Source organism: Myotis daubentonii, chromosome 17, assembly GCF_963259705.1.
Source record: "Myotis daubentonii chromosome 17, mMyoDau2.1, whole genome shotgun sequence".
NCBI classification, from domain to species: domain Eukaryota; kingdom Metazoa; phylum Chordata; class Mammalia; order Chiroptera; family Vespertilionidae; genus Myotis; species Myotis daubentonii.
This window is the reverse complement of record NC_081856.1, coordinates 39434151-39453741: the sequence shown is the minus strand read 5'-3', so window position 1 is coordinate 39453741 and position 19591 is coordinate 39434151. Positions and strand designations below refer to the sequence as shown.

The following is a 19591-nucleotide window of genomic DNA, read 5'->3' as shown; positions in this document are numbered from 1 at the left end:
GTGTCATCATGAAGGAAAGCAGGCTGGCCTGAGGTCAGATATCTGAGTGGTCAAATTTACCAGCTCCCTTTTTTCCAGCTTCTTCTTCTTCTCCTCTTAAGATCGCCTCCTGCCCAGAGCACAGTTATTAAATATTGTCATCTTTTTATGACTGCAAGTCTTTCTAGCTCCAGCTTTTCAAAGGGAGAGTGGTATGATACAAACACTGATAAAGTATATTTTATTGAATATATGAATGAATGAATCAATCGGTGAGTGAATTTCGTCCAACCAGCACTGACTTTAAAAAATATATATATTTTTATTGATTTCATTGATTTCAGAGAGGAAAGGAGAGGGAGAGAGAGATAAAAACATCAATGATGAGAATCATTGATAGGCTGCCTCATGCATGCCCCCTACTGGGGATTCAGCCTGAAACCCAGGCATGTGACCAGACCTGGAATGGAACCCTGACCTCCCAGTTCATAGGTCAGTGCTCAACCACTGAACCACACTGGTGGGGCAAGCACTGACTTCTTACTATTGAAAATCCAAAATTAATTTCCCTTTCCTTATTTTTTACTACGTTTAGTGTCTCCAGTTTGTCTAGTTATAAAAATGTAAGATTACAAGTGTAATAATTAGCAGTATTAATAATTTACCATCCAAAGTTATTTGCTTTCCATTTAAATGAATCTCTGCTTTGTAGCATTCAGCCACTATGGTAAGAAAAACCTTAGACTGTCACTTAAGTCTATTTTTCGGTTGTTCTCCAAGTAGCAAATCCAGTCCTGAGCAGAATGGCTAGGTGCACAGCGGACACATGATATAAGTGTATTTACTGACTGATGAGGAAAGATGAGAATTCAAACACTGGGATATTATCTTAAATATGAAAATCTGGGTTTTGTTATATTTCACTGAAACCAAGATTTTTACATCATCAATAAAAACTGGGAAAATACTCAGTATTTCCTGATAATCTCAACTAAGTAGTTCAGGTTGATGAGATCAAGTTTTGATCAGAGAAGATGACAGTGAGAAGTGTTTCTCCATTTCAGGCATCAATAGTGGACAGTTTCCTGGCAGCCTGGGAAAACAGGATGTTGTGTGGCAATGTGACAGAGCAGATTTTTTTTTTACAGGAAAAGGGGACTTGAAAGTTAAGTCAAAAACTGGTTTTAGAATATAGTTGAAACACAAACTATTAATTGGTCCTATCTATTTTGGTCTTTGCAAATCCAAGCTTCTTATTACCATGGGAATATTTAAATGAAATTGTGTAGATATGAATAAAACCCCCTAGTCTGAAGTCATGAACTACATTTCCTAATGACAGTAAGTAGTTCAAAACATCTTCCTGTCAAATATTCTAGTAAGCATTATCTATCTTACGAAAATCCTAAGGCGATACTCTGTACTAAATTAAACTAGGCTTTATTTCCCACAACTGCCAAAAACATGACAAAAGTTCATGTTCTCTTTATCCAGACTTCTGGACTGGGACTTCTCAATGAAACTTGTTCCAGAGACATAATTGTTTGGGTCTTCCCTGCATGGAGTTCCTCAACATATTACTGAAGTAGAGATGAAAAGGTAATAAGGAAAATGCTTCTAAAATGTGTCAAGTTGTCAACGTTATCAAGAACACTTTCAAGATCATCTTAGGTGTATAAACACTACACAAATAAAATAGACAAATTTCCTGCCCTTTAGACATTCTCAATCTAAGATATAGTACTTGAAACTAACATTAGAATTACAGAGTCAATGAATTTAGAACTTGATAAATATTTAATGATTGCCAATATGAACATTGAGGCTAAGGAATCAATACAATGTTCTAACTTGATGAGTCTAAACTAGAATCCTGGTTTCTGGATTATCAGTCCAGTACACTATCCATTTGCTTAAGCATCCCGATTTCTTAACTGTTCATTTCTAGTGCATAGAAGTACACTTTTCCATTCTGAACTTCAGTTTCCGTGCTGATAAAAACCTTTGTCTTTGCAGATGGAAGTGTGTAGGACCGAAGAAATAACCCATCTCCAGAACCAGCACAGCGAGCCTTTATTGCCACCGCAATGCACTCATCTCTGTAGGAAATGGGAGTGGCATAGGCCTGGTCTCTGGTTGGTTCCATTCAGATGCATTCTTACAGGAAGCCAAGAAGATTAAAGAAACTAGGGAGGGATGGGAAATACGTATTTTTGCTATCGTGCATTTTTGCGTGGAGTTGGTTTTCTTCCAAACTGTAGCAACCCCCACAGAGAGGACTTTGGTTTGTTATTCCTATTGAGTATAATATTAGACTTACAGTATCATCTTCTGTATCAGCTAAAAACCAAAAATGGGAAAAACTATTTAGAAGAAAACAAGTGGAAGTATTTAGCTAAATACACTTTTCATGTTAAGAGGTCTTGACTGTGTGTTGCTTTGTTGTTACTGATGGTGTTTGGGTGAGATCAGTAAATAGGAGAGCTCTTTCTCATCAATAAATGTGTTTAAGTTAGAATCAGAACTTTAAAAATAATCATTTATTAAACTATCAATAGTTTATTGATCCTTTTTAAAATGATCGGCTATCTACTGCATAGCCTCCACCAGGGATCAAGCCTGCAACCCAGACATGTGCTCTGACCAGGAAGCAAACCAGCAACATTTCGGTGCAGAGAACAACACCTAAACAACTGAGCCACACCAGCCAGGGCAAGTCAGAATCAGAGTTTGCAGAATGGCAGCCTATAGTCAGATTGGGCCTTCAGGTTTATATTCTTTGAGTGGCACAATACTTATTTTAATTGTCTTAAGACCCCTTTAACAGGAACATATATTCTCCATATCTCCGCAGGCCTCACCAATCAATATAACTTACATCTGGATATTTCATCCTTTTACATTGCCCCTGGCCTCTGAAAGCATTAAAGTTCACAGTCCCTGGGATGGGTATTACTGTTATTTCTGTTTTCTCCAGAGAAGAAAATACCAGGATAGAAAAGGAGTAAACCTTAAAGGTAAGGGGGGGATGGGAAGAAGCCACTGAAATTATTTGCAGATAGGTAAACAATTTCTAAAATGTAAATGGAGGACGGAAATCTATTGAAGTATACAGCCAAATAATAAAATAACTTTCATAAAAACCAAGATTTCAGAAGACAAGAAGAGAGGACCACCCTGTCCAGGAGGTCCCTTGGGTAGCAGTTAGAATCGCCTTTGGCTGGATGTCACAAAATCCTAAGTGCTGCCCTAACTGGTTTGGCTCAGTGGATACAGTGTTGGCCTGCGGACTGAAAGGTCCCAGGTTCGATTCTGGTCAAGGGCATGTACCTTGGTTGCGGGCACATCCCTAGTAGGGGGTGTGCAGGAGGGGGCTAGTCAATGTTTCTCTCTCATGGATGTTTCTAACTCTCTATCCCTCTCCCTTCCTCTCTGTAAAAAATCGATAAAATATTTAAAAAAAAAATCCTAAGTGCCCTGTCTCAGAACTCCAGATTCAGCTCAAGGCTGAGACACTGCTCCAGGGAGTCATCAGGACTGGCTCCTTCTCCTTTCCAACCACTTTCCCAAGTGTGTAGATTCTGTTCTTATGATTGCAAAGTGGCTCTTTTATATCCAAGCAGATGTCCCAATCCAGATATGAACAAGGGGATAGGCCAAAAAGGAAAAGACACGTTCTTACTTTTGAGCACAAAAAATTTTCACTTTTTAAAAGTCTCATCCAGTAGATTCCTACTTGCATTTTATTAGTCCGAAGTGCCTTGCATAGCCAAATCTAGCTGGAAGGTAATCTCAGAAAATTAGTACTTCTACCTGAACATCTTGAAAATAGTTAGGGTCCTGTTGCTAAAAAAAAGAAGACAAGAAAAGCTTTGAAGTAATTTGTTATTAGCTAACAATTAAACAGCATTTTCTACATGCCAAACACTTTACATATAATAACGCATTTAATGCAGGTAACCTCTGCATTAGACGCCATTATATTTCCACTTTGAATATAAGTAAACTGAAGCATACAGGCCTTTAATAACACGCAAAAGACCACCTAGCTAAGAAGTGGCAGAGCCAAGGTTTGATCCCAAGTACTCTGTCTCCAGATACCATGATAATACCAGATTCTGTGTATGACACACCCAAGAGGCACAAGAGTTAGAACTGGCAGCTACACAGAGGGTGGCAGGGATGCTGTTAGCTAAACTGAAAGCCTGACTTCGAAACCACACCACAGGGTGACTGACAATCCTATTCCTCATCCACATTTCCCACTCCTCCTCCACCCATTTGACTCCAAAATGAAAGATAAAAACATTTTCTACCACTTAGTATCACTTAAGACTCTTTCAGCTTTGAGTAACAAAAAAGCAAAACAATACTAATGGCGTAAACAAAAGAAATTGTATTGGTTCGTGTAATGGGAAATCTACCAGTAAAAGCAAAACAGCTAAGCCTAGTATGACCGGACTTCAGCTTCATTGGAACACTATTTTCTTTGGTATTCACTCCTCTGTGAGTTAGCCTTGTTTTAGAGGCAGTTTTCCTCATTATAAAAAATAGATGACAGAAGTAAGTGATGCAGTATTTTCCTCGTTTCTTTCTATAATTCTCTCTTAAGAGCAATTAAGGACTCCCTCCGCTCAGAAAAGCTTCCAACCACTCTCCCAGGTCCAGAATTGGTTCCCTTGCCTATTCCTAAAACAATTACTAGCGTAGTATAGAACTGTAAAAGTCCAAAACAGAGAGTTAATGAGGAAATAATGAAAACAACCAAAAAAAAATCATTGAAGTGAAGAGTAAATAACACACAAAGTGTCTGACTTGTATAAGATTCCCGATCAAGGAATACTGAATGCTGGAATACCGAAGAGTATACTCTCAAATTTATCAGGGTAAAGATATAATTTCTAACCCTAGAATTACATTCCCAGTTAAACTATCAACCAAAGACGAGAGCAAAATAAATACTTTTTCACATACATAAATACTCACGAGTTTCATTTCATATGTACAACATTCGGAGGAGGTCATTTAAGGATATATGTCAGAAAAATGAGAATAAAAAGAAAAACAGAAAAAGTATGGAATACAAATAACTGGTATCCTTGAAAGTGGGATGTAGGTGGGATAGGAAATACAAGGATTGGTGAAAATCTGTGTAAGAATCAATGATGCCCTGAAATTTCTTTTCACATTATGCTGCCAGGTGTCAGCTCACCAAAGTGGTCTGAAGCCTGAGACTTACTCTTCAGAGGTTAAACCCAGAGGGATTCTGTATTCAGTGATAGTAACTGAAGTGGGAACACTATAGTGAAAGAAGGGATTATACTGAACAGTGAGGTACTAAAGCTCCTTCTTCGACTGAGTATTGGAGATTTTCTCTTTGGGGAATGTGTTGAACCCAAGAGATAAATACTTAAAGGTATAGACAGAGACCTCCAGCTGCAAGGTTCCCACCCTAACCTCAAAACCCAAACCCCACTCTCTCCATATACACAATGTACGTATAGGTTTTTAGTGTCTCAGTCATATTAGAAAATAGAAAACCAAGAATAACTAAAGATATATGAGAAAATTCCACATGAAAGACAGGTACTAAATAACATAGGAAAAATAAAGAAGCACTGAGGAAACATAACATTTTCAGAGAAATAAGGATATATTTCCAAAGAAAACCTATAATTACTGGCCTCAGAGAGATAAAACAAGAGGAAATAAGGACAGGAAGCTGAAAAAGATCTGTTTAAGAATCAAAAAAGAAGTCTAAGAAATTAAAATATGATCACATAAAAAAAATTCAGTGAAGATGTGGAAGACAGAGAGAGCTAAAGAAATTTTCCATAAAATACAAAAGCGGCCACTTCTCAGAACAACAGCGGAAACAGAAGTCAGTGAAGCCCTGTGTTTAAAACCTGAGGGTGGTATGTGACATCGGCAAGATAATGGAATAAGCTGTCCCTTGCTATGTCCCCCACAGAAAACAATTTGGTAACTATCCAGCACCACATGCCAAGGCACCCGGGAGCAGTGTTGCCCACCTATGAATTGGGCGTTAAGCAAACAGACCTTGGTCCTGGTTGTGGATCCTGACGTGGCCCATGAACTGGCTCTAGGCTCTCTTGACCAGGATCCAGGAGCCCTGGAGAACACTGATCTAGGCAATCACCCGTGGATGAGCCAGCCTTTCTGGAAGTCCAGGAGTCCAACAGAGAAGTTCCAGCACGCTGTTGGAGCAAAAAATATCCAAGACCAGGCGAATTGAAAAAAGTGAGAGGAACAGCTTGGCATTATCCACATTACCCCTCTTCCAAGGTGGCACAGCTCAGTGCCAAGAGAGCCCTCCTCAGCCCAAGACCCTTCCCACGAAGTGAAAGTGAGCGAGTGAGTGCCTAGCTTCCCAGCGCTGTGGGACGCTGCCAGGGGCCAATTTTTCTCTCAACCAATCTAGAATGCTGAGTCATGAGCTTCATGACTAAGGGGCCGAAGAGGCTGGGAGAACAGCAGCCATCTCTCAAAAGGTATCAGGGGAATAGATCTTACTGAGTCATGAACTGCTGATATGCCTCACCTGTGGGTACCCACAACGAGCCCATGGGTACCCGTAGCACACTGTGCATCACATGTACACACTCCCCCATCCCATGGAATGTGCCTCTGACGGTAGCAAAAGCAAGTTTTGACAGACAGCTAGTGAGCATGTGCAGAAAGGTGAACTGAATCTGCACGCCACGAACTTGAGCATTTAACATTACCTTTGGGAAAGCAAAAGGAAAGCTGTCAGTAACTGGCCTGTTGAGAAGCTGGATGGAGTAAAAGCATAGAAGCTTAACAATTCTGCCACAAGAGGGAGCAAGAAGCGTGAAGCATATGTATCCAAACAATGTTTGAGAAAGCCTCAGAACCCTAGTAGAGCTGAAGGAACCCAATTCTTTTCCAAAGTCAGTCAGTAAAGATCAGAAGAGGTGATTATTACTTCAAATGTGCAGATAGCAATTCAAGACTTCTAGGAATATAAAAATATTCAAATAAAAATGACACCACAAAAGGGTCACAATAATTTTCCAGGAATTGATCCCCAAAACATGGAGCTCTGTAAATTACCCAACAGATAATTCAAAAATAGCTGTTTTAAGGAAGCTCAATGAGCTACAAGAAGACACAGAAACATAATTCAATGAAAGCAGGAGAACAATGCACAAACAAAACGAGAAGTTCAACAAAGAGATGGAAGTAATAAAAAAAAAGGACCAAAAAGAAATTGTGAGGTGAAGAATACAATGAATGAACTAAAAAATGCAACAGAGAGCAATAACAACAAAATGGACCAAGTAGAAGAAGGAATCTAAGAATTAGAAGACAGAGCCTTTGTATATATACATTCATAGAACAAAGAAAAAAGAATGAAAAAGAATAAAAAAAGTGTATGTGATCTATGGGGTACCAGGAAAAGAACTAATTTGGGAATTATTGCCGTTTCTGAAGGAGATAGGAGGAAGAGGATATCAGAAAACTTATTTTTTAAAAATAATGGTTAAACTCTTCTCAAATCTGGAGATTTAGCCATTTATGAAATCAATAATAAACAGGAAAATCAGAAAATTCACAATAATGTGGAAATTAAACAATACACGTCTGAAAAACACATGGGTAAAGGAAGAAATCAAAAGGAAAATCAAAACTATCTTAAAACAAATTAAAATGGAAACTTAATGCATCAAAACTTATAGGATGTAACTAGAACAGTAATGAGGAAAGATTATAGTAGTTAAGTAAGCTTCTACATTAAAAAAAGAAGAAAAATCTTAACTCTATATGTCAAGGAACTAGAAGGAGAAGAACAAACTAAGCCCAAAGTTCGCAGAAGAAAGGAAATAATAAAGAATAGAGACGAAATCAACAAAATAGAGAATAAAAATCAATAAAATTTATTTTTGAAAAGATAAACAGTGATCTCACTTCTAGGAATATATCCTAAGAAACCCGAAACTCCCATCAAAAAGAATATATGCACCCCTACGTTCATAGCAGGGCAATTTACCATAGCTAAGATTTGGAAATAGCCCATCAGCAGATGAGTGGATAAAAAAAACTGTGGTACATTTACACAATGGAATACTAAGCGGCAATGAAAAAGAAAGAACTCTTACCACTTGCAACAGCATGGATGGACCTGGAGCTTATTATGCTGAGCGAAATAAGCCAGACAGAGAAAGACTAAGTATCACATGAACTTACTCATCTGTGGCATCTAATGAACCAAATAAACTGATGAACAAAAATAAACCCAGAGACACAGAAGCATGAACAGACCGTTGACCCTCAAGAGGCAAGGCAGACGAGGGTGGGTGGGAAGAGATCAACCAGCGAACTTGTAGGCAAATAGGCATAACCGTGGACACAGACAACGGGGTGGTGAGGGCCTGGGGTGGGGGCAGTAGTGGGCTGGAAGAGGTTAACAGGGGGAAAAGGAGGACCTATGTAACACTTTCAACAATAAAGTTTAAAAATAAAATAAAAAACTGAAAAACAAGGAAAAAAATAAATAAAAGAAATGGATAAATTCTTAAACACATGCAACCTACCAAAGCTGAATGATGCAGAAATTGAAAATATGAACAGATCAACTACAAGTTAGAAGAGTGAAGTAATGATAATAATAAAAAACTCTGACCAGAGAAAAGCCTAGGGCCAGATGGTTTAAAGAACTAAGGCTGTATCTGTCACATATGCCACTTGCTGCCAGGTCAGGATGGCTAGTTGACCACATCTATCAAGTGCTTCCTCTACCACAGGACCAGGAGGGGGGACTGGGCACAGCAGGCTGGATCAGGGGCAGGGCTGCTGTGTCAGCCGGGCCTTTGGTCACATGCCCACCCTGGGGCAAGCGGGAGTAAGGCAGTACAACTGAGAGCACCACCAGAACCAAGTGGAAACGGGGAAGGGAACTTCTCCAAGGAATGAGGGACGAGGTCATGGAAAGGGAAGAGATAGTGGTCAGATGTGTGTGGATGAAAATGAAATCACAGCGGTGACACGGAGCACCGACGGGCCCCACAGCCTTCGGCAGGGCGCTCTGAACTTACTGAGCCCTTGGGCACCAGGCATGTGGTCCAGTTGGAGTCACCAGCTTTGTGCAGCTCCCCTCACCAGCTCCATGAAGAGGGGGCTGAGGCATGTTTAGGCAGAGAACCCGGAGAGCACGAGTCAGCTGCTGGATCACAGCCCAGGTCCCTGCGGCAGGTCAGCCAGAGAAGAGAGGCTGACCCTGCTGAGAGGAAGAGGGGAGGAATGAACCCAGACTGGAGGTTAGAGGGCGCGGCCAGATGACAAACACACTGGGAAGTGAGACCTTGTTCAGCCCTGTCTTTCATGGCTCTCCCCTCCTAGAAGGCGCAGAGCAGACACAGTGAGCAGTGAGCGGGGATGGAGGGTGAAAAAACAGGGTGGGAATGTGGAGAGGCTGCCCCTCCCTTCCCACCGCAGGCTTTCCCAGGGCCTGAGGCCGGACCAGCGGGCAGGCCAGGAGCTTTGAAGGGACAAGAGATTGAGCTTCAGACTGGCCTTCTCACTGCCTGGAAATGGAGACCTGGGTGACTAGAAAGACTGCGGGACCTGCAAGACTTCGTCCAGGAATAAAGAATGATGGCCCAAAGCAGGTTGGTTGGGGACCATGTGAGAGAACAGCGTTCTGCTTCCATCTGCACCCCATCAAGTCCAGTGCACCAGTGAGCTGGTGATGATTAGTAAGCACCTTCTGTATGCCAAGCACGGTGCGGGGCATGAGGGACACGGCACTGGACACAGCACCTGGCCTCGCTCCTCGTGCCCTGCCGGGGCTTCCTTTAGCGTGGAATCCCAGGTCTGTGTCTGCCCACCCGCCCCGTGGCAGCAAGACTGAGCCCTCACTGTATTCCTGAGATGGGGACTCCTGGATGCCCTCTGCTTGTCCTCCAGCTCCTAAAACGGTGTGGGGTGGAGTCCTACATAAAAGTCCTTCCACAGGTCCCCACCCCAGCCCTTTATCGCACAGCCCTCCACAGTGTGGAAGTGTGTCCATCCATGCAACTAACGTCTATTAAGCTCCTACTGTGTGGCAGGCCCTGTGCTAAATAAAATGAAGATGACGTGGGGGGAAAAAAGCTGCCTCACAGCAAAATCACACAATAGCAGTTTCTGTTGTCAGATCAACTGTGAAGGTGTCACGATGCCTGTGTTCAAATAAGCCTTCCTTTATTGTTTCAATTGTTCTATTTTATTACTTGTTAATCTCTCACTGTGACTAATGTATAATTTAACTTCATCATAGGATGTATGTATATACAGGAGCAATCATAGCATATAGAGGGCTCAGTACTATCTGCAGTTTCCAACATCCACTTGGTACCTTGGAAAGTACCCCCTGTAGATAAAAGTGGAATTACGGTATCATTTACTTAGAGGTTGTGCATAGAATAAATTTTAAAAGTTCTCACCACACAAACACACCCAAAAAAGTAACTCTGTGAGGTGATGGAGGAGTTAACTAATCTTATGGTGGTAATCATTTTGTAATATATATATATATATATTTGTGATATATATATATTTATCAGTTCCTCATGTTGTCCTTTAACTTATATAATTTTACATGTAAATTATATCACAATAAAACTAGAAAAAATTCAGGAAAAATAATTTGTACATATAATTCTGCACCCTCCCAAACTATATACTACATATGAGGGGAGAATAAGTATAATTTCACTTGTGCCAAAATCTTAAAAAATAAAAATTCCTTGTATATATATATATATATATATATATATATATATATATATATAATATATATATATGTGTGTGTGTATGTCTGTATGTATGTATATATATATTCTCAGGGAGCTACATGAAATTTTACTCCAAAGTAACAACAAAAGTAACAAGAAAGAAAGAGAAAGTGAAAAAAGAGAAGATCAGAGAAGACAGGACAAGAGAAAAAAAGAAAGGGGGTAGTAAACCAGAAAGGAGGAATGCACAGCATTTAGGAAACGAAGTATCAAACACAGGACAACATTAAGGGAATTCGTGGGATAATGATGAAAGGAAATCTTAGTCGCAGAAAGCAGTGGGTCTAGAGTGGAGCAGAAGGTGGGAAGGCTCCAAGAAAGACACCTGCATAGGGAAAAGAGAAAAGACCTAGTAGATTATCTGATGTCTTTGTACTAATGTAATGATGTACTTAACCGTATTAGATTGGCAAAGGATTTGGGGATAAAATAGTGATATTTCATAGAAAACTGAGAAGATGACAAAGAAAGTAATTATTAACTCCAGAAAAAAGAAACAGATCCAAAGAAAACATAATTGCCATACCCATATTGATTAATAATAAAAATTTTGATTTAACCGAAAACTTGAATGAAGTGTGTGTTAGGGGTGTATAAAGCTATTACATCTTCATATTTTTAGTAGATAGTCAATAACAACTAAACTAATAATGTTTTAAAGTAGTAATGCATGTTCCTTAGAAACATGAGGTGAACATTGGGAGAATCAGCTAATAAGATTTGACAATGATTACACCTCTGGGAGCAGAAATTATCTTTGGGATGCAGAGTGGGATAAGAAACAGCTAATTTTCATTATAGGCTTTGAAAATCTATTGGCTCTTTATATCTGTGTACATCTATCTGTTCAATAAAAATAAAAATTGTTTTTAAAGGAGTATATTAGCCACGTAGTTTAATTTTTATTACAAGATACATTTTAAAAGTGATATAATTATCCCTTTCACCTTCTTTTAGAGTCTAAATTTTACTCCAAAGCAACAACAAAAGTAACAAGAAAGAAAGGGAGAGTGAAAAAAGAGAAGAGCAGAGAAGACAGGACAAGAGAAAAAAAGAAAGGGGGTAGTAAACCAGAAAGGAGGAATGCACAGCATTTAGGAAACGAAGAATCTAACACAGGACAACATTAAGGGAATTCTTGGGATAATGATGAAAGGAAAGCTTAGTCACAGAAAGCAGTGGGTCTAGAGTGGAGCAGAAGGTTGGAAGGCTCCAATGAAGCAGAAAGACACCTGTGAGTCGCCACCCCTTTGGCGGTCGAAGGACCCTTTCACAGGGGTCGCCTAAGACCACCCTGCATATCAGATATTTACATGACGATTCATAACAGCAGCAACATGACAGTTATGAAGTAGCAACGAAAATAATTTCATGGTTGGTTCACAACATGAGGAACTGTATTTAAAGGGCCAGAAGGTTGAGAACCACTATTTTAGATGATTCTATTATCAGTATGCTCTAGCATTGTTATTCATAACCCTCATCTTCAGTTCATCCAAATGCATTATTTTAATACATTTCAGCCAGTAGATAATAGCAAAGATAAGTGATTTGATTAAATCTATACACATAGCAAGTGTTCTCAAAAAAGATGTTCAATTTCTTCTTTTGCATTCAGGAATTTAGGCCCAAAGTTATAGGCTGGAAAATAAAACTTACCACTGAAGTATAAACAGTACTCACGCAGATTATAACAACATTTGTAAAATTTATGGGCAAGGTAATCTGTTAGATGGTTATTTAAAATGTGGCAAAGTAAAGTTGAAAGTAAAATTCCAACATCTGGGGCCAGAATATCTGTATTCAGGAGGGTTAGATGTGCATTGCCAATGAATCAAGATGCCCTTGAGGTACTCTGAACTTTTTTTCTAAGAGGTATCCTTGAATGAAGTGAATGTCCCAAATCAGTAATTGATATCTTACTTACTGATCTTTGTTAAAATTTGTTGATTTACCCACTGAACATTTATAAGAGTTATTGACCATCTCAGGGTTGCTCAGGAAAAGAAAATAGTCAAAAGTGCTTCTGGTGGCTAATTTCATGTCAACTTGACTGGCCTAGTATTTGATCAGACATTCTGGGTGTGTCTGCCAGAGTGTTTTGGATGAAATTAACATTTAAATTAATAGATCGAGTAGAGCAGATTGCTCTTCCAATGTGGGTGAGCCTCTTATCCAATCCACTGAAGGCCAGACTAGAATAAAAAGGCAGAGTAAGGGAGAATTCCCTCTCTCTGCATGGTGCCTATCAGCTGGGACATCAGATTTTACTCATAATGGAACTTACTAGTATAAGTCAGCTCTCCTGGTTCTTAGACTTTCATATTCAGACTAGGGTTATACCACTGGCTCCCATAAACCTCCAATTTGGCAACTGATGATCTTGGGACTTCTCAGTCTCTATAACTGTGTGACTCAATTCTCTATAATTAATATCCCCTCCTCTCTCTCTCTTTCTCCCCCCCCCCACCTCTCTCTCTACACACACACACACACACACACACACACACACACACACACACACACACACACACATAGGTTCTGTTTGTTTGTTTTTAAAGAAAAATTCAGACTAACACAGTTTTCTATATAACTTTTCTGGAGGAAATCAACAAGTTCAGTTAAATTGACATTTCTAAATACTTAAATATCCAGTCAACCACACTGAGGTCATAGATATCTAATTTTTGTCTTAGTTTAGTCTTTTGGCTTGAATGTAACAGGAATCACCTAATACTAATCTAGGCCAAATATAATTTTAAAAAGGAAGGTGGGGAGGGATTTATTGTAAGGAGAGACAAGTATTTTGGTGCCGTCAAGGGCAGCAGTGCCACTACACACCACGAAAGAGATTGAACAGGACGTGAGGCCATTTCATGTTCCCATTTAGACTTATCTCAGGACATTCGTTTTATTTCTTTTTCTCTCTACTGACAAACTATCACTGTTACCCTGTTCACAAAGTGATAACCATGCCATAATTCAAGAGGTTTTACTCTCCTTAATTCAAGAGACCAGCTCATGTAGGGGATGAAACTCTTGATACTAACTCTAGATTCTTATGGGAGGAATTTGGTCATATTTGGGTTAGGTACTCCTCTTGATCCAACTATCTTTTAGGAGCATAGAGTCATGTTGTATGAACACGACTGTCATTCCCTGTACCTGTGACTGTGTGGATGAGAATTAGAATTCTGTCTTATCTCAGAATAATTCTGAACTTACGTTTTCTTTCAATTTATGTTAGATCTTCTGTGTGTCCAGCACTGGGGCTGTCATTCTGAAAAAGAAAGACACGTTTCTTACCTTCACAAACCTTACTATCTAGTTAGGTGTTTTGTGGCATGTAGGGGACTGGTGAGAACTGGGTTTATATATACTTAAATTGCCAATGTAATGCAACAATATTATGCAGACAAAAAGGGTATTATGAAAGCAACTGAAAAGAGGTATTTCGTTCAGACTTGGGAGATCACTGATATCTTTTTGTGAGGAATCACACGCATGCTAAGACTATAAAGATGCATAGCGGCGTTAGCCTAGTCAAATAGATGAAGAAAAGACTTAACAGAAATGACAAGACGGGAATGGTTATGTAAACAACAGATCCTGTTGATGGATCCCAAACAAAGTCATATTGGAATGCTGATGGGTGTCTCCCTTTGGATTTCCCAAAAATCAGATCTTGAGATAAGATAAGACCAAGTGAGTCCTCTGTGTTGGCATCACTCTTAACAGATTTGTCCAACAAAGATGGCCAATAACAATATTTGCATTCTCCCCATGTAGCAACCCCAGCAGAAAAACAGCACCTTTTCCTGGATGGTTTTAGGAAAAAGTTCCATCACTGACTCTTCTGGGAACCATTGGGCCATTGAGCCAATCACCATGGCCAAACATCTGGAATATTCTGATTAGTCAGGCATTAGGGGATTCAGAAAGGCCACACTTGTATCACCAAATAGTAGGTGAGGATGAGTAGTTCTTCAAAAGATAATACAGCATTATTACCAGAAAAGAAAATGGATGCTAAGCAGGCAAAATCAACACACGTCTACTAAAATTTGGGGTGTTACTCCTTTAATATTTACTTTATACTTGGAGGTGTGTTATGTATACAGAGTTAGCAGCCAAGTACTTTGGGGAAGGAGGTGGTAACTGAGTTCATTCAATGGCTCTCTTCTATCAGAGTAGTAGTTAGGACATAAAGGATGATTGCAAAGAGTAAAAATTTAAATCATCGACACTTTATCAGCATATCATAAAAATTTACACAGAAAGAGAATAGTAATTCTTAACCCATATTAGGTTCAGAGACTTTTTTTCACAGATATTTTTTTAAAACTCATAAATTTAATAGACCTGCTCCTTCGCACATATTTTTTTGTACACACATGCTTCTTTTAAAGCATTCAGTCTCCATGAAGCCCAAGTTAAACTTTCAATCCCGATTGACTGGGTGCTTTCAAAGCCCTTGGCTCCCTTGCAAGTAAACAGATAGTCCTTTTCATAGTTATAATATAGAAATGCCATTTAGATGAATTTGTTGATTTTTAGTTTTAAACTGCTGAAATTATAAAGATACACAAATACTAAACACTATTTTCGTAGCGTATTCTTGTTCAATTCAGTGTCACAATCTTAAATCAAGACAGATAAACTGTATTCAATTTCTGGTGAGGATACAAGGGCAAAAAATTAAGTCTTTCTGAAGCTTTTGAATATTGTTTACTCCCATAATAAAGAAGGCAGCTTGCTGCCTAATAAGATGAGGCCTGGGAGGTTGCGTTATCAATTTGTTGATTCCTTGGAGGGGAAAAAAAAACACCACATTTTAAAAACAAATCCAAGAGTAAGACACACATGAATGCAATCCATTTACACTGAGAGCACATTTCTATACTGTTCCAAATAATGAATTTCTGTATAGAAATTTATTCCTTCTACCATGCCTTCCCTAAATAGTATGTTCAAGAATTAAATATATCTATGTTTATAGGAATCACTTTAGGGTTTCTCTGCCTTTTTTTTGGATAAACAATATTATAAACAAACATAAATTTGTGAAAATGTTAAAATGCTAAATTTGTAGGTTTGCCAGATAAAATACAGGATGCCCAGTAAAATTTGAATTTCAGATAAGCAATAATTATTTTTTAGGATAAGTATGTACCAAATATTGCATGAAACATACTTATGCTTAAAAAAAACACCACTATTGTTGTTTATTTGAAATTCAAATTTAATTGGGCATCCTATATTTTAATTTTCTAAACCTGGCAACCCTATACACTTGCACACAATATTGTTTTATTCATTTGTAAATAAACATTTGATTTACATATTAAAGTAGTTTTGGTACAGGCATCTCATTTTATTGTGATGTCTGTTTTCCAGTTAAGAATATAGAATTATATTCTCATTCCCCCCCCAATCAGTTTCAACTCATATCCTTTAAACTCCCACAGAAATTTATGAAGAAAACCCGACTGAGATAGATGTTTCTTTATTTCCAATTGGTTTCAAATCAACTCTTTTAGTATTTGAGGAAATATTGTTAAAAGTTGTATATTTTATGCTTCTAAAGTAACTTATATATATGATATTAAATGGTTTGTCTTCAAAAGCAGAAACTTTTCAAAATGAACCATTGTGTAGAAATGAAATCAGTGAGTGTAGAAAATGAATAATTCATTTTTAAGTAAATGAGAAATTATTTTGTTATGTTACTTATACATCTTCACATTTATAGTTAAATAGTAATTTGCGATACACAGAGTATTAGTTGTGAACTGTGGTTTTCAATATCACAGACACATTTGTTGCTGTGGTTTTGCAATATCATTCCCTAATGCTTCTCTCAATTGTGGTTTTCATAATCATTGTTTGATAGTCATGTAACTGTGGTTTGGGGCTGCTATACCCATTTGGACAGAGATAATTGCTTATAGGTTTTGCTGTCTTTTTATTTTATAACCTTAGTAAGTTAAACTAGAAAAAAGAAAAATTTAACTTTAAATAACATTAACATTCTCATTAAACATGATGAGAAAGCACAAAATATAATAGTATCCTTGTTTAATTCATTCATACTAGCTATAATGAACATGCATATTTATAAGTTAAATAAACTATATTTATTTCTAATAGTGGAGTCTGGTTATTTTATCAGTCTTGCCTTGAATCTCCTGACTTTTGCTCCTTTCAGCTTTTAAAGTGAATCTTTAGCTGAGATTTGTTTGTTTCTCTTTTGCTTTGCATATTTAACCATTTCAAATGCCAAAAGAAACACTAACTGTTATGATATTTTAATTCCAATGGGCATTCCTTTCGGGTGATATAAAAAGTCAGCCAGTTCTGTAAAAAGATCTTTAAAAGCCATAATATATAATACATCCAATTCTAAGCACACCAATTTAATTGTAATGAATTGAAAATTAAGAAGGCAAAAATCTGTGGTTCTCTGTTGGCTTACTCATTCCACAACACAGACACAAGTTACCCTGCTTTTCCTGGTACTGATGGCTTTCATGTGTTGGTCCTTCAGGGGAGGGACTTTATCAATATAGTGCTTTTTTCCACTGCAAAGGACCATGCATCCATACAACCTCATATGGTAACCAGCGCTCATGGTAATGTTACAAAATTCACAATTGGTCTGCAGCTCTGTATAAAGATTCTCGCAGCCATACCTTTCACAGGGCAACTCTTTCTACCTTCCAGAAGATGTCCTGATGGGGTTATAAATGACACTGATTACAGTGCCTCCTGCACAGGGAGCCGCCTGCATTATGCTCCATCAGCCAAAGCTCTCTCCTGACCCTCAGACGCTTTTAGAGTTTGGTGGGGCTCCCACCAAGGCTAGTCAACCAGACAAAGGGGAGCACAATTTCAGATAAGAATGGATGATCTCACAACCTGGGGGAAAGTCAGCGGTATGGGGGGGTGGGGATGTATGTTAACTGGGGTAGAGTTTATTAGTAAATACTGATGACAGAAAGCAGCCAGTTAAACTGCCACTCAGATAGACGCTACTTCCAGCTCACCCGGGAGAATATATTTAATACTCAGTGTATAGGAAACTATGAGAAACTCAGCTAGCCTCATGCAGCTTAACTTGGCCGAAATAATAACTATGCAAATCACTTCCAAATTTGTTCTTCTGTTGGCTTGCCGTTTCCAACCTTCTACACACACAATAATTGAATAAGAATGAAACAAAACTTTAAAAGCCAAAGAACCATGAAATAGTTATTAGGTCTTACCTGCTTGGGAAATTATGGCAAGATCAAATCTTTTATTAGTCGTCGCTGCTTCCCTGCCGCAGAACTAAAAGGATTAAAGGTCATGGGGCTGGCTGGGGCGGGACATCAGAACTTCCACAGACTTCCTCGGAAAGTTAGGATCTGATGAGAGATGGTTCCTTTCCCTCCTAGGGCTAATCACCTAGTGGTCCTCCTTTTTGATGTGAGAAAAATATCTGCCTGTCTCCAAATTTGGAATTTTTTTACAATATGACAGGAAAGCTCCAGGGGAGACAGCGCGCTTTAAGGACAGCGCTCAGCAGCATCCCATCTGCGCGGGCCGAGTGGGGGATGGTCCACGTCCAGGGCGGTCTCCAGGGAACCCCGAGAGCAATGAAATGGTCTCCTGAGAGCCCCGGCAGATGAGAGGACTTAACTGGCCCCAAGACACACAGTTGGCATTTGTGATCAGCTGGCTCTCGCCCGAGGATTTTGCCAGGGGCCTAACCTTCCTGCCAAGAACCTGGGAGGGCGGGGGGAAGGGGGGTGGGGTGGAATGGAGGCTAGGGGAGGGGGCGGCATAACTGGGAGCGCAAAGTTTACGGAGACTGAGATTTCTTTGTGCCCCACCGCCTAAGCCAGGAGTGAGAGAGGAGAGTTGGGGTCCATCCGAGGGGGCTGTTGGAAGAAGTTGCCAGGAGGGGTGCCCTGGCGGCTGCCTAGCGCTGACGCGGTGTCAACAGCAGAAGGTGGCCTCCTTCCAAGTCCGCCCCGCGCCTCTCCACCCCCCACCCCCCGCCGCGCTCCCCGGCACCCCACCCGACCTCGGCCGGGGCCCCGGTGAGCGTCCGGACTGGCTTTGGCTGCAGCCAATCCTCCTTGGGCTGATGGACTAGTCTCCCCTCCCCACCGCCCCGGCGCGCCCCTCCCTCCCGCGCCTCGACGCCTCCCGCGGCAGAGCGCGAGCTGCGCGGCCCGGAGCGGCGGCGGCGGCGGCGCTCGGGAATCTGCCCCGCACGCCCGGGCGCGGGGAGAGCGAGCGCGCTCCTCCTCCTCCTCCCGCGCCTTCCGCCCCCTCTCCCCTCCGCTCGCGCTCCTTCCCCTCCCTCCTTCTCTTCCTTCTTTCCGGGTTCCCCTTTCCCTTTTCTCTCTCCCAGTCCATTCGTTTGTAAATTCCCGTTCTCTCTCCCCCCCTCCACCCCACCAACCCCCCCCCCGCCCTCCCCTCCCCACTGTCACTCTCGCTGCCCCCCTCCGTCTTCTCATTTGCCTGCTTGTCTCCAAACGTGGATCCGCGGCTCCCGGAGGAGCCCAGCTCCCGGATCCCGCGCGCCCGGAGCACCTGGAGTCCGGCCCGCGGCGGCCCGAGCCTGGCCGGCGGCGGCGGCGGGAGAGGCGGCAGCCGAGAGAGCGGCGGCCCGGAGCGCGGGCACCGCGGGAGCCCCCGGAGCAGCGGCCGCCGCCGAGATGTCCCGGCGAAAGCAGAGCAAACCCCGGCAGATCAAACGTAAGTTTGCACGCGGGGCCGCGAGTTGGTGGGATTATTTCTGG

General features: G+C 40.6%; 1 protein-coding gene and 1 long non-coding RNA gene across 4 annotated transcripts in view; one reads left to right on the top strand and one right to left on the bottom strand.

Moving 5' to 3' along the window:
- The window catches only part of LOC132219622 (uncharacterized), a 56932-nt gene extending 37992 nt beyond the window's left edge, over nucleotides 1-18940 (bottom strand). The window contains exons 1-4 of one of the 2 annotated variants that reach the window (XR_009449534.1): nucleotides 18062-18940; nucleotides 14022-14076; nucleotides 6040-6197; nucleotides 1698-2319 (exon numbers count right to left, since the gene is read on the bottom strand). This is a non-coding gene — a long non-coding RNA (uncharacterized LOC132219622). Of the gene's footprint in view, nucleotides 1-1697; nucleotides 2320-6039; nucleotides 6198-14021; nucleotides 14077-18061 lie in introns of those variants that run through there. The other variant, XR_009449533.1, reaches the window with a different exon arrangement.
- Nucleotides 18941-18952: 12 nt separating this feature from the next.
- ZFPM2 (zinc finger protein, FOG family member 2) overlaps nucleotides 18953-19591 on the top strand; it is a 426566-nt gene continuing 425927 nt past the window's right edge. For both annotated transcript variants that reach the window (XM_059671934.1, XM_059671933.1), the window contains exon 1: nucleotides 18953-19547. In XM_059671934.1, the coding sequence (XP_059527917.1) occupies nucleotides 19508-19547 (40 nt within the window). In that variant the 5' untranslated portion in view covers nucleotides 18953-19507. The remainder of the gene's footprint in view (nucleotides 19548-19591) is intronic.